The 14,922-nt window shown below is 39.6% G+C and overlaps 1 protein-coding gene across 1 annotated transcript; it reads right to left on the bottom strand.

The window, feature by feature from the left end:
* Positions 1–1,104: 1,104 nt before the first annotated feature.
* Positions 1,105–3,167, bottom strand: Pate6 (prostate and testis expressed 6). Its single transcript, NM_026593.3, has 3 exons — positions 3,023–3,167; positions 2,669–2,794; positions 1,105–2,167 (listed from the first exon to the last, which is right to left on the bottom strand). Exons 1-3 carry the CDS (start codon positions 3,069–3,071, stop codon positions 2,022–2,024), a joined length of 321 nt encoding a protein of 106 aa, NP_080869.1. The 5' UTR covers positions 3,072–3,167; the 3' UTR covers positions 1,105–2,021.
* Positions 3,168–14,922: the final 11,755 nt, after the last annotated feature.

A 14,922-nucleotide genomic window follows, 5' to 3' on the forward strand; every position in this document is an offset into this window, starting at 1 on the left:
AAAGACTATGAGAGCTTTGAATGGGACTAAATGTATTCCACTAACACATTGGCTATAGACATGGGGGATGGGGCATAGTATGGTGGTTTCAATGGTAAATGTCCCACACAACTCATGTGTGCTGAAACCTTCATCCAGAGTTGTGGGTGCTTTATGAGAAAGGTGTAGGACCTTTTGGAAGTAGAGCTTCACTAAAGCAAGTATTCTACTAGGGTGACCTTTAAGGTTTTATAGCCTGCCCCTACTTCCTCTTCTCTTTCTTTGTTTCCTATGTTTAGCTGAAAATATGTTCCAACAGCCTCTTGTTCCTGCCAATGTTCTTTTGTATCATTTTACATGCTTTCCCAGCCATGATGGACTCTGTCTTTCTAATACAAGAAGCTAAAACATTCTCTTTCTTTTCTGTGTTTCTTTTGCTCTGATCTCGTGTAGGGAACTATAGCTGATATGGGTCATTGGGTGCAATGGAAATGTCATGTCTAATAAACAGTTGTTCCCTAGTACTATGCCATTTCTGTCTCTTTCAATATGTCTACCTTCTCTTCTCTGGTGTTCAGTGAGTTAAAGAAGAAGAGTATGCGACCTAAATATTCCATTTATGACTACGTACTCTGTAGACACTTTTCCCCTTTTGTACTCAGGATGTTCACAATATGATGATTCAACTAATAAAGGGAAAGGATTGTCTATAAATGAGAAAAAATTAGTAAATCCTGCATGTGCAGACTAAAAGTTTGATGGTGTTTTGATTTATGTGCATATTATACACATACAGAAGAAATGTGATTCCAGTCAGTGTTGATCACTGAAAATGTATCATATCAAAGAAACGGAAGTATATGTAGAAGAGGATGGACTTGTTGGGCATCAGTGGGAGGGTAGATCATTGGTCCTGTGAAGGCTCAATGCACCAGTGTAGGGGAATGCCAGGGCAGGGAGGTGGAAGTAGGTGGGTGGGTGGGTGAACACCCTCATAGAAGCAGGGGGAGGGGAATGGGGTGGAGGATTCCAGAGGGGAAATCAGAAAAGGGGATAACATTTGAAATATAAGTAAAAAAAAATATCTAATAAAAAAGAAAGTATAACTGCAAAGAGCCTGGGCTTAGATGGAGAAGGGAATGAAGGCTCAGAAGCAATTCCATTTTAATGACACAAAGACAACTTGGTGTAGTATTACTTTCTTAAGACAGGTGAATGTAAACAACATTTCATTCATGTTATACATGCTCAGAAAGAACATCTTTCAAAGAATAAGAAACACTTAGTGGATTCATTTTCTGGCACCAATATATCAGAAGCAGTAGGTGGAGATTTTTTTAATTGGGTGAAAGTTAGACTATAACTTTGTAGCAGTGATTTTTGTCATTCATGGAAACACGTTTATTCAGATGCCTTTCTTTTCAGCATACTTAGCAAGCATAAGCTACTGAGTGTATTTCATATTTTGCCCTGGTCCTCCCTTTGTACTACTACATTTTAGATGCCAGTGGGTGAGAAGTTTTGGTGAGCCATGACCTTTTGCTGTCATGAAATTCAGCCTTATCACAGGTCCATAGCCATGGAACAAGACAGTGAAAGCCTAAAAGCAGAATCCACAGCAATCTTTCCTCCTTTAAACTGTATATTGGAAGTGTAAGTCACAATGAGAACAATTCTAAGTTCATAAAGTACATGTTATGCAAAGGATACTGGGAATGTTCACACTCTTCCTGACAGTTCACATATTTTAATCCATTTATTTATTTTAGCCACCCACACTGAAGTGATAAATACATTAATGGAAACCAAGATTTAGCTATATTCATGGTAATAAGTCTAGGGATACCAAGCACAAGAATTAGACTATATGATCAAACATACTTTCAAAAGAACAAGAAATTTCTGTATGTCCCCAGGTTCTATGACTTGCACAATATTGATTATCAGAAAAATCTATAGTCCAGATTGAAAATAAAAGTCAATGAAAGAAAATGGAGAATGAAAAGGAAAGGGCTGATGAGGTCAACTGGAACTAGATTATGCTAAGTCATCACGATGGGTAAATTAATGTCATTACAGAAATCTCCATGACTACAGCAGTATGTATGTGTTGTTAGATATCCAGAAGTTTTTTCTTCAAATTTACAAGAATTCGTGCACTTAGTCTCAGCATCTTGCAGATTATGAACTGTGAAAGAAGAAAGCATATATATGCATGTGTGTGTACACACACACACACACACACACACACACACACATGCACACCACACACAGGCATACACTCATATGAATTTGAAGGAGCCAGGATACAACATGAAACCTCATATCCAAGTATATTTGGACTGAAAATGTTTCATTGAAAGAACTTTCTTCAGAAGCAGCTATTATATATATTGTTCCATGATAGCCATTGTTCCACCCGCTCCCAACACACATCTTGAAAATTCTTTACCCCATGATCCTTCACTAGTAGAAGCAGGCACTTAGCCATGAACTTAAGTTTCTGGACGATGAGGCACATAACATCCTCTCCCTCTCATGTAGATAGGCACAAAGAACTTGTTCCATAGTGTTAGGTGTCCAGACTCAGTGGTGAGCAAGAAAGCAGGTGGAGAACGTATCTTAGAGATGGTGCTTGGAATCCTGAAGGAGAAATAGATAGTCTCCAGAGCACAGAACAAGTACTTACTTTCATTTGCATACCAGGTTCTGCGGATCATACACGTTTCACCAGGTTTTGTAGTGCATGTCTCCTTTTTTGTGGCACACTCCCCATTTTTGTAAGACTGACACTGCACACACTGTAGAGGGAATCCTGTAAGGGTAGAGTCTGATGAGAGGAGGAGGGTATCATCACTGTCACTGTTCCTTTCCAAAGAGAGCATAGGTTATCTGACCTCTGGATAGCTTAGCTGTACCAATGTTTTGGCTTACAGACATGCTCTTGTCAACATATCCCAGCACTACAGACAAAGCAGTGTAGAATAAGAGCCAATTTACTTTTCTTCCTACAGCAGATAAGGGAGCAACACTCAGCCAATACCTGTTTCAAAGCAGAGAAGAAAGAGACACAGCCTCAGGAAGTTTTTCATTTCTCCTGAGCAGATTCTTCTAGCCGGCTCTATTAGCACCGGACAGCTGATGATCAGAGATGACCCTGAGAAAAGACCAGCCTCTAGTGAATTTATAATCCTTGCAGGCAAGAACAAAGGACATTGTGTATCAGACAGCCCAGAAGCAAATCTCAAAGTAAGCTCCTCCCACACTGGCAACATACCAAATCTACCTCCCTTATTATTATTTTTTTATTTCTCTCTCATATTTCCTTGTTTCAGGTGGCACTAAAGATACATGACTCACCAGGTAATCTTACCATCAGTAGCACAGTGGACCTTAGTTTCTATTCTTCTCTTTATGCTATCAGCATCTAGGCAAGGAAAAACATTTCGAAGAAGTCTTTTATTGAAACTGAAATGCAGCACTAGAGAGATGCACAAGAACCAGTCTCTTGGTTCCTAGAAAATCCAACACAGCAAAATGCTATCTTGAAAGAACTGTGTGTAATAAGGGTGTTTGCATTTCCCTCTACTTAAGGAAGGGCCATGATAGTACCACTCACAGCAGAGTCTTCACTCTGTTTTGTAAGGCTGCCTGAGGACATCTTTCGGAGCTGTAGAGATCCTCTGTAGTGGCTGTAGAAAGTCCTAAACAATCAGGCTGCCATGAAAGATTCTGGTCAATTGCCAGCAAAAGAGCTACTTAGCTGATAGCTTTTCTGCTTATGGCTGCCATGCATTAATTAAAGGTCTATCTAGTTTCCTGATCCTGACAGTTTTGATCATGTAAAGAAAGCTTTAGATGATGTTAACAATAAAGAGTTAACAGCTCAATACAAAACTTTCCTAATAACTAAGTGTATTCTATAATATAATTATATATTATATATCAAATATATATTTGAGACAAGGTCTGACTATGTAGCCCTGGCTGGCCTGAAATTCACTATGGAGGCCAGGATGATCTTGAACTCACACAGATTTGCCTGACATAGACATATCCAAAGTGTTCAAAAACCATAGTTTCATTTTTCTATTGAGTCCTGAATAGTCAAATACCTTCATATAGGTGGATGCTAAATTGTTTTTTATTACAGAAAAATTTAAAAGCTTTCTTGACACATGCAAGTGTGTTCTAGACTATATTGTCCACTTTTTGCTCTAGAATTGCTATCATGTATTTTTTTAGGGTTTGTGGTTTGAATATGCCTTGCCCAGGGAGTAACACTATTAGGAAGTATGGACTTGTTGGCAGAAGTGTGTCACTTTGGGGGTGGGATTTGAAACCTTCCTCCTAGCCATGTGGGAGCCAGTCTGCTTCTGGATTCTTTTGGATGGAGATGTAGAACTCTCAGGTTCTCCAGCCATATGTCTGTTTGGATGCTGCATGTTCCTGCCTTGATAATAGACTGAATCTCTGAACCTGTCAGATTGCCCCAGTTAAATGTTGTCTTTTATAATTTTGATATTCTTGGATTAGGGAGTGTCACTATTAGGAGATGTGGGCTTGTTGAAGGAGTTGTGGGCTTGTTGGACAGTGTGCCACTGTCGGGTGGGCTTTGAGACCCTCCTCCTAGCCACATGAGAGCCAGTCTACTTCTGAGTTCCTTTGGATGAAGATGTAGAACTCTAATTTCCTCCAGTCCAACATCTGTTCTGAGTTCAAGCCTCTGAGAGGACTGTGTGGACACCACACACCTTCTTGGACTCTCTCTTCAAAATTCTTTTCAACTATCCCTTATGATACTTGTTGACTGTCTTGTGCCAGTATTTAGGCTTAGATGGAGTTTACCATCCACTTTGGGCTGCATTGTCAAGCAATCCAACTTTGGAAGGACCCAGGCCTGGTGCTGTGGGGGCCACTACAGGCTTAACACAATCCACAGGCTGGCCCTCTATCAGAAGGGCTTGTCCCCCCCACCCCCTAGCAGGTTGGGGAGTGAGTCTTCTATATACCACATTTCCTGCACCTCAGTGAGTGGTGGATATTCAGCCTTGTGCTCTTCTCTGTTTACTTGCCTTAGGACCCCTGTGTTACTATTTGAAAGTGTACAATCACAGTCAAATTCCCCACCTGGCACTGGATTTCACGCTTCTACTAGTATGGCCGATTAAGTCCCACTTAAAGCATTCTGATGCTTTACAAAATCTCAAAATTCACATTATTCCAAACAAAAGCACGTTCATGCCTATCACAGCAATACTCTACTCCTAGTACCAACTTCTGTCTTAGTTTGGGTTTTACTCATGTCAACAGACTCCATGATCAAGGCAACTCTTATAAAGGACAGCATTTAACTAGGGCTGGCTTATAGGAGCAGAGATTAAGTCCATTATCATGAATGGGGGGAGCATGGCAGTATCCAGGCTGGCATATGGCTAGAATAGATGAGAGTTCTACATTCAAAGGAATCCAGGGGCAGACTGGCTTCAACATAGCTAGGAGAAGAGTCTCCAAGTCCACTCCCCCAGTGACGCACTTCTTTCAACAGGTTCACAGCTCCTAATAGTGCTTCTTGCTACACCAATCATAGTCAAACCACCACAGGAGTCAAGTTCACATTAGTGGGAAACTATTTACAGTTTACAATTGGGGTTCTATAAGCATTCATTCATATTAAGTTGGTGATTATTTCTATATTTTGTCTATAGGGAGATATACAATTTTAAAATTATTTTTTCATTTTATTTTAGCAGTATCTGCTGTATAGTCTGCATAGTGTTTGGACTTTGTTATTAAGGATAATGTCTTAACTCTGTTCACTTGTGTATAAAAGTCTCCTTATGTATCATGTACATACTAATACTCTTACACTTAAGCACAAAATTATGGAATTCTTTTCATAACCCCTTTATTTTTCTCCATTAATTAATTAATTTATTCATCTTATACCCTGATTGCTGCCCTTCTCTCCAGGTCCCCCATCACAAAGTCTTTCCCCCACAGTCCCTGCATTTCTGAGATGATGGAGGTTTCCCCTGGGTATCCTCCTACCCTGGCACATCAAGTCTCTGCAGGGTTAGGTCCATCCTCTCCTACTGAGGACAGACAAGGCAGCCCAGTTGGTAAAGGATTCCACAGAAAGACAACAGCTTTATGGAAACTCCTACTCCAGTTGTTAGGAGAACCACATGGAGACTGAGATACACATGTACTACCTATGTGCTGTGGGTCTTAGCCCAGCCCTTTATGCTCTTCGGTTGGTGGCACAGTCCTTGAGGGCTCCCAAGGGTCCATGTTAGTTGACTCTGTTCATCTTCCTGTGGCGTTCTTATCCCTTTATGGTCTTCAATCTTTCCCCAGAACTCCATCCAATGTTTGGATTTTGGTATCTGTGTCTGTTTCAGTCAGCGGCTGAGTGGAACCTCTCAGAGTACATTTATTTTAGGCTCTTATCTCTAAGCATAAAGCTATCATTAATACACCAGGAATTGGTGCATACCCATGGGGTGGGTCTCAAGATGAGCTGGTTGGCCATTCAGTCTCTGCTCAGTCTGTCTTTGTATCTGCATTTCTTTAAGACAGGACAAATTTTGGATTGAAAGTTGGTGCTTTATTTATCATCTGGGGGTCCTGCCTGGCTACAGGAAGTAGCCTCTTCAGGTTTGATATCCCCACTGTTATGCTCCTCGGCTATCTTCACCTTCATTGACTCCTGTGGGTCTCCTCCATCCCAGGTCTCTGCCACTTCCTAGAGATTTACCACCCCCACCCCCACCCCAGCAGCTGCAAATATCCATTTATTCTCCTGGCCCTCTCCTGTCTCTCTGTCTCTCCCCACACCTGATGTCAACATCTACATTTCCCTCCCCATCCCCTCCAATGCCCTCCCCACCTCATCATCCACCCAATTCCCCCTCCCTCTGTTTCTTATGATTCTTTTATTCTCTATGTGATATTCAAGCATCCTCTTTCGGGCTTCTTGTTTAGCTTCATTTGCTCTGTGGAGTGTATCATGATCCTGTACTTAATGGCTAATATCTACTTATCACTGAGTACATACCATGCATGTCCTTTTGGGTCTGAGTCATTTCACTCAGGATAATATTTTCTATTTCCCTCTATTTGCCTACAACATTCAGGATGTCCTTTTTAAAAATAGCTAAACAGTATTCTGTTGTGTAATGAACTACATTTTCTGTATGCATTTGTCAATTGAGGAACATTTGGATTGTTTCCAGTTCCTGGTTATTATGAATAAAGTTGTGAACATTATGGAGCATGTATCTTTTTGGTATGGTGGAATATATTTTGGGTATATGCCCTGGAATAGTATAACTGGGTTTTGAGGTAGAACTATTCCAGGTTTTCTGAGAAACCAGCAGCTTGATTTCCAGAGTGGTTGTGCAAGTTTGCAGTCCCATCTGCAACAGAGGAGTGTTCCCTTTCTTTACATCCTAGCCAACATGTGCTGTCATTTGATCCTAGCAATTCTGAAGGGTGTAATACAGAACCTCAGGTTCATTTTGATTTGCATTTACCTAATGACTAAGGACATTGGACATTTCTTTAAGTGCTTCTTGGCCATTTGAAATTCCTATGTTAAGAATTCTCTGTTTATCTCTATAGCCTATTTTTAAAATTGGATTCTAACTTCTAGAGTTCTTTATATTTTATAGTTAAGCTCTCTGACAGATGTAGGGCTAGTGAAGATTTTTTCCGAATCTGTAGGCTGTCCAATTGGCAGTGTCATTTGCCTTAAAGAAGCTTTCGGTTTCATGAGGAATGATCAGAAAATTGTTTCCTGTACCAGTGCATCCAGGACTATTTTCAAATTTTTCTTTTATTAGATTTAGTATACTGAATTTTATGTTGAGGGCTTTGATCCACTTAAACTTGAATTTTGTGAAGGGTGATAAATCTGGATTTACTTGCATTCTTCTACACGCAGACATCTAGTAAGACCAGCACCATGTGTTGACAAGGCTTTCTTTTTCTATTGCATGGTTTTTGATTCTTTGTCAAGTGTCCAAAGGTGTGGAAGTTTATTTAAGGGTACTTTATTCAACTCTTTCCATCAATCTGTCTGCTTCTATACCAATACTATGCAGTTTTAAAAATCACTTACTCTATAGTACAGTTCAATATCAGGGATGGTGATTTTATTGTTCAGGGTGTGTGAAGTTGAGAATTACTCTTTCATGGTCTATAAAAATGTGTTGGAATTTTGATGGGAATTGCATTGATTCTGTATATTGCTTTTGGTAAGTTGGCCATTTTCACTATGTTAATCCTATAAATCCATGAACATGGGAGATCTTTTTATATTCTGATATCTTTAATTTCTGTCTTCAGGGAGTTGATATTCTTGTCATACAGGGATTTCCCTTGATTAGATTTACACCAAGATATTTTATATTATTTTTGGCTATTGTAAAGGTTGTTTTTTGCTTAATTTCTGTCTCAATCTGTTTATCATTTATATGAAGGAAGGCTATAGTTTCTTTGAGTTAGTTTTGCATCAAGCTAGTTTGCTAAAGATGTTTATCTACTGTAAGAGTTCTCTGGTAGAAGTTTGGGGATTGCTTATGTATACTATTATATCATCTGTGATGAATGATACTTGGACTTCTTTCTCTAAAATTGTTATATCCTTGATTTTCTTTTGTTGTCTTACTGTTCTAGCTAGAACTTCAAGTACTATATGGAATAGATAGGGAGAGAGTGGACAGCCTTGCCTTGCCCCTGATTTTAGTGGAATTGTCTTAAGTTTCCCTCCATTTGGCTTGATATTCGCTATGGGATTGCTATGTATTGCTTTTATTATGTTTAGTATGCACTTTGAATCCCTAATCTCTTCAAAACTTTCAGATTTTGTTAAAGGCTTTTTCAGCATCTCATACACAACTTTCTTCAGAGGAACTGGTCTGATATTTTCTCACTTTGTTGAACCCTTGTGTGTTTTAGGTGTCAGGGTAACTGGCTTCATAGAATGAATTAGGCAGTGTTCTTTCTGTTTCTATTTTATGGACTATTTTGAGGAGTATTAGTAATAGCTGTGTTTTGACTGTCTGGTAGAATTCTGCACTAAAGCCATTGGCCCTGAGCTATTTTTGGTTGGGAGAATTTTTATGAGTGCTTTAATTTCCTTAAGTGTTATAGCACTGTTTACCTAATTTGTCTGATCTTGATTTAACATTGTTAAGTGATATCTGTCTAGAATATCATCAATTTTACTTATATTTTCCAGTTTTGTGGATTATAGGCTTTTGAAGTAAGACAGTGATTTTTAAAAATTTCTCAGTTTCTGTTGTTTTGTCTCACTTTTCATTTCTGATTTTGTTAATTTGGACAATGTCTCTGAGTTTTTTAGTTAGTTTGGCTAAGGGTATGTCTATCCTGTTGATTTTTCCCTGAATTTCTTTAATGATATTTATTTTCTCTTGGTTTTGTTGATTCTTCTTATTGTTCTCTTTCTTTATAATTTGCTGATTTCAGTCTGAATTTGAATATTTCCTGCCATCTACTCCTCTTGTGTTTGTTTCCTTTGTTTTGCTCTAGAGCTTTCAGGTGTGCTGTTAAGTTGCTAGTATGAGACTTCTTTAATTTGTTTATGAACTTTCCTCTTAGCACTTCTGACATTATTTCTCATAAGCTTGGATATGCTGTGCCTTCATTTTCATTGAACTGTAGAAAATCTTTAGTTTCTTTCTTTCTTTTTAAAAAATTTCTCCCCTGACCAAATGATTACTTAGTAGAGAGTTGTTCAGCTTCCATGAGTATGTGGGCTTTCTGTTGTTTCTATTATTGTTGAAGTCCAGTCTCAATCCATGATGATCTGATGAGATGCAAGGGGTTATTTCAGTCTTCTTCTATCTATTAGAAGCTTGCTTTATGCCTGAGTATATGGTCAATTCTTTGTTTTGTAACTTTAGTGTTTTGATTATTATGTGGTATGATAATTTTATTTTTTGGTTCAATCAATCATTTGGTGTTCTGTAAGCTACTTGTCTTTAGATTTGGGTAGTTTTCTTCTGTGATTTGAACTGGGAATCTCCATCCTCTTCTATTTCTATTATCTTTAGGTTTGGTCTTTTCATAGTGTCACAAATTTCCTGGATGTTTTTTGTCAACAAGTTCTTGGATTTTGCATTTTATGACAGATGATAAATATTAATTTCTTCTATTGTATCTTCTGTGCTTGAGATTCTCTATTCCATCTGTTGTAATCTGCTCATGATGCTTGCATCTGTATTTCATGTTCTCTTTTGTAGGTTTTCCACATCTAGAATGACCTCCATTTGTGTTTTCTTTATTTTATTTCCATTTTTAGGTCTTGAACAGTTTAATTGATTTCCTTCACCTGTATGGTTGTATTTTTCTGTATTTTTAAAAGGGGTTTATTTGTTTCCTCTTTGTATTAGTTAGGGTTCTCTAGAGTCACAAAACTTTTGGATAGTTTCTATAGAGTAAAGGAATTTATTGATGACTTACAGTCTGCAGTCCAATTCCCAACAATGGTTCAGTAGTAGCTGTGAATGGGAGTCCAAGGATCTAGCAGTACTCAGTCCCACACGGCAAGCAGGCGAGGGAGCAAGGGCGAGAGTCCCTTCTTCCAATGTCCTTATATTGTCTCCAGCAGAAGGTGTAGCCCAGATTAAAGGTGTGTTTCACCACAACTTTAATCCTAGATGAAAGGTGTGTTTCACCACACCTTTAATCCTAGATGAAAGGTGTAGCCCAGATTAAAGGTCTGTTCCACCACACCTTTAATCCCAGATGACCTTGAACTCAGAGATTTAATCTTCTGGAATCCATAGCCACTATGTCTCAAGATCTCCATGCTAAGATCCAGATCAGAAACTTCTATCTCCAAGCCTCCGGATAAGGGTCACTGGTGAGCCTTCCAATTCTGGATTGTAGTTCATTCCAAATATAGTCAAGTTGACAACCAGGAATAGCCACTATACTCTTTAAGTGCTTCTAACTGTTTGATTGTTTTTTTCCTGTATTTCATTAATGATACTCATTTATTTCCTCTTTAAAGTTCTCTATTATCTTTATGAGACTTAACATCACAGAGTTGCTTTTCAGGTGTTTTAGGATATTCAGGGCTTTCTAGTAGGATAGCTGGCTTGTGATGGTGTCATATTGCTCTGGCTTTTGTTGATTGTGTTCTTGTACTTGCCTTTAGCCATCTGGTTGTTTCTGATGTTGGCTGGCCTGGTAGTCCCTGAGATTAGCAAGCCATTGGGATTTGTTGTCCTGGGTGGCAGTAGGCTTACCAAAAGTCAGGCAAAGCTGTTGGCTGGGGTGTATACTGCCAACCCAAGATTTTAGGTTAAGGATTCAGCTTAACATTACAAACTCTATTTTGCTTTCAGACTCCATTTTATGATTAACTTGCCCTGTGAATGATTTAGCTACTGGAAAAACCTTAACATGTTCCAGGAGCCATATCATCAAGATAATTCATTTACAAGTTTTACTGGGCATAATAGTCTGGGTGGACATCTGTGGTCTCTGGTAATAATCAAAACTCCTTTGGCAAATAGCCATTCCACTCCTAGCAGCAGTTAATTAGTTCTTAAGGGGAAAGTACCTAAGTATAAAGGAGATTGAATAAGCTAGCAACCATTGTTCATACCAACCTGAAATCATTATTAGCCAATAGAAGTACATCAAGCAAATATCAACCAAATCAAGTAACGCCAAGTTAGAAAGTTCCTCACCCTGTTACCATATAAAAAGGCAAGGATTGGATGAGCTCAGGACCTTCCACTCCTTCCACTGTGCTAGAAAGTTTGGGTCTGAGTTGGAGTTTGAATAAAGAATCTTTGTTTTTGCATATGACTTGGACTACTGACCCACTGAGATCCCTACAATTTCCCACCAGAACCCCCAACCCCTGGAGTCAAAGACCGATTGATGAGTGTGTTTTGGATGATGTTTGTCTGAATGTAATTCATAACGTAATACTGCTACACGGGAGCAGAGAGGATGTGCTGGGTCTACAATGTAACAGGGAGCAGGAGATCTCTCTGACCAATTAGTAGGAGACTGGATCTCCCTTGTTTGTTTGAAAGTATGCAGTGAGTTGTACCAGCCACATGGCATTTAGCTGTCTTCTCACTTTTGCTTTTAATATTGTAAGTTGATTGGCATTAGTGTGTTTCTTTTGTCTGTTTTATTGCATTTTATTCTTATTTTTGAACTTAAGATAATGGGTCAGACCCAACTGACCCCCTTGGCATATTTTGGATGGATTTAAGGGCTTTAAGACCAGGGCTAGAGACTCAGGAACAGGAACAGGATGGACAGACTAATCATCCTTTGCAGGTTGGAATGGCCAGCTTTCCATGTTGGATGGCCACCTAAGGGGATCTGGGAACCTCTCATGGTATAGAGAGTCAAGAATACCATCTATAACTGACCTGGCCATCCAGACCAAACACCATATATAATCACCTGGCGAGACTTCTTAGAATACCTAACAGACTGACTGAGGCTATTATTCACCTCTAAAACACATCCTTGCAATTAAAGAAGGCAAGACAGAGAAACCTAAACCAATAGTCCCATCTAACCTGTTTTGCAAAATAGCAGGGATACAGATTTTCTTTTCTCCTCTCCTCCCTGCTAGCAAATCCAGCTGCTGGCTGCAGATGCTCCACAATCAGTGCTGGAAGGGACTGAATTGGTGGCAACACCATAGAGACCAGGAAGGGCAACTGCATCCTTAATCAGCCCTCCACATAACAGAACTTGAGTTGATAGAGAATAGGCCAAGCATGAGACACCTGACACCACAGTGGCCCTCACCCTTAAAGCCACAGAACCTCTAGATAATCAGGGAAGCCAGCCCATGTAATACTGGTCCTTTTCTACCAGTGATTTATATATATGGAAGATTCAGAATCCCAAATTTTTGGAGAGGCCAGGAGCCCTTATAAATCTAGATTCAGTAGTCTTTACCAACTAACCAACTTGGGAAGATTGTCAGCAACTGTTACAGATTATTCTCACCACAGAAGAGAGAGAAAGAATAATTAAGAAAGCTCAGAAATTAGTCCTAGGTGAGAACTGGGCCCTCTTATTAGCCAGTTGAATATTAACATCTCCTTTCCTTTAGTTAGATCCAACTGGGACTATAACAAAGCTGAAAGTAAGAAGAGACAGTGAGTCAACTGCCAGCCTCTAATGGGGGGCCTCCAGGAGACGGCTCACCATTTCACTAATTTTGATAAGATTGGAGATATTAGACAGGAAGGTAGGCAGTCCCCTGCAGCCTTTCTAGGAAGAATTATGGCAGCATTCTAGACTTACATCCACTAGACCCGGACTCACCAGAGAACAAGTCAGTAGTGATGACAGCCTTTGTCAATCAAGCAGTACCAGACATGAAGTATAAGTTACAAAGAGTAGATAAGTTATAGGAAAATACCCTATAGGAAATGTTCGCAGAGAAAGAATATAATAACCAAGACTCTCCCAAGGACAAAAAAGCCTATTCCAATACCCAATAGACATGGGATTTCGCTAAAATCTTGCTGGCTGCCATGGCTGGCACTCAGGTGGAGAAACAATGGCAACTTTGACATTTAGCAGATGACAAAGGTAAAAGACTACTAACAAGGGATTAGCCCTGGTTCCAGAAAAAATTATGTGCATATTATAAGGAGATAGGGCATTGGATCAGAGATTGCCACACCCCACCCCCATGAAACAGAAGGGGGTCAAGCAAAAGTTCTGGAAGTAGAAGGACTAAGTTTGTAGGGGAGATGGTGTTTGGGCCCTCTCGCTGAATATAGGGTAATCATTAGAATGGAGGAGAAAATGATTGGGTTTTTAGTAGCTACAGGAGCTCAATATTCGATTCTCACCAAGGCCCATGGAAAATTGTCAAACAAAAAGTCATGGGTACAAGGGGCTACAAGCATGAAACAATTTACATGGACTACCTGAAGAATGGTGAACCTCAGAATGGTCCAAGTATCCCACTCCTTCTTAGTTATGCTTCAAAGTCTCTACCCCTTATTAGAAAGAGATTTGCTAATTTAAAATTGGGGTTCAAATTACTTTTGACCCTGAGGGGTTTTCATTGCAGGTCAAGGTGCATGACCACTATCTTTAGAAAATGAATAAAGACTGCAGCAAAGAATTGAGCCCATTGGAGAAGAAATTTCCACATGGATGTCATGGTTACCATCAGCTTGGACAGAGACTAGAGGAATGGGAGTAGCAGCTCATCGAGCCCCACATTTGGATAGAATTCAAACCAGGGGCTACCTGGCTTGGGCTAAGCAATATCCAATGCCACGGAAAGCTAAGAAGGAAATCACTCACCATATTAGAAGTCTCAGAGACACACCTAACCCTCGAAAGACTTGAGGCTCCAGGGTGTGGGAAGGTCTGTTGGTTTGGGGGTAGGAGGGTGGGGACATACTCTTGGAGACAGCAGGAGGAGGAATGAAATGAGAAACAAGTAGAGGGCAGACAAGAGGGGGGATGATGGCTAGACTGCAAATAATAATAATAATAATAATAATAATGATGATGATGATGATGATGATAATAAGATATCTCAGAGACTTATGGATTCATATACCCTGCCAATACCCATGGAAAACCATTCTCCTGTTAGTTAAGAAGCTCCACTCCAGTGATTATAGGCCCATACAGGACCTACAAGTGGTCAATAAGTGAGTCATGGTTGTCCTCCTCATGGTGCCTAATCCATACACTTTGTTCTCTTGAACCATCCAGAATTTGTTATATCATATTGGACCTTAAAGATGCTTTCTTCAGTCTACCCCTAGCACTTAAGAGCCAGCTGCTATTTGCCTTTGAATGGCATGATCCTAAAGAAGGATTCAATGGACATCTTACTTGAACTTGACTACCCCAGGTATTCAAGAATTCATCCATGATCTTTTTTTAAATTTA

Source organism: Mus musculus, chromosome 9 (genome assembly GCF_000001635.26).
Source record: "Mus musculus strain C57BL/6J chromosome 9, GRCm38.p6 C57BL/6J".
In the NCBI taxonomy this organism is placed as follows: domain Eukaryota; kingdom Metazoa; phylum Chordata; class Mammalia; order Rodentia; family Muridae; genus Mus; species Mus musculus.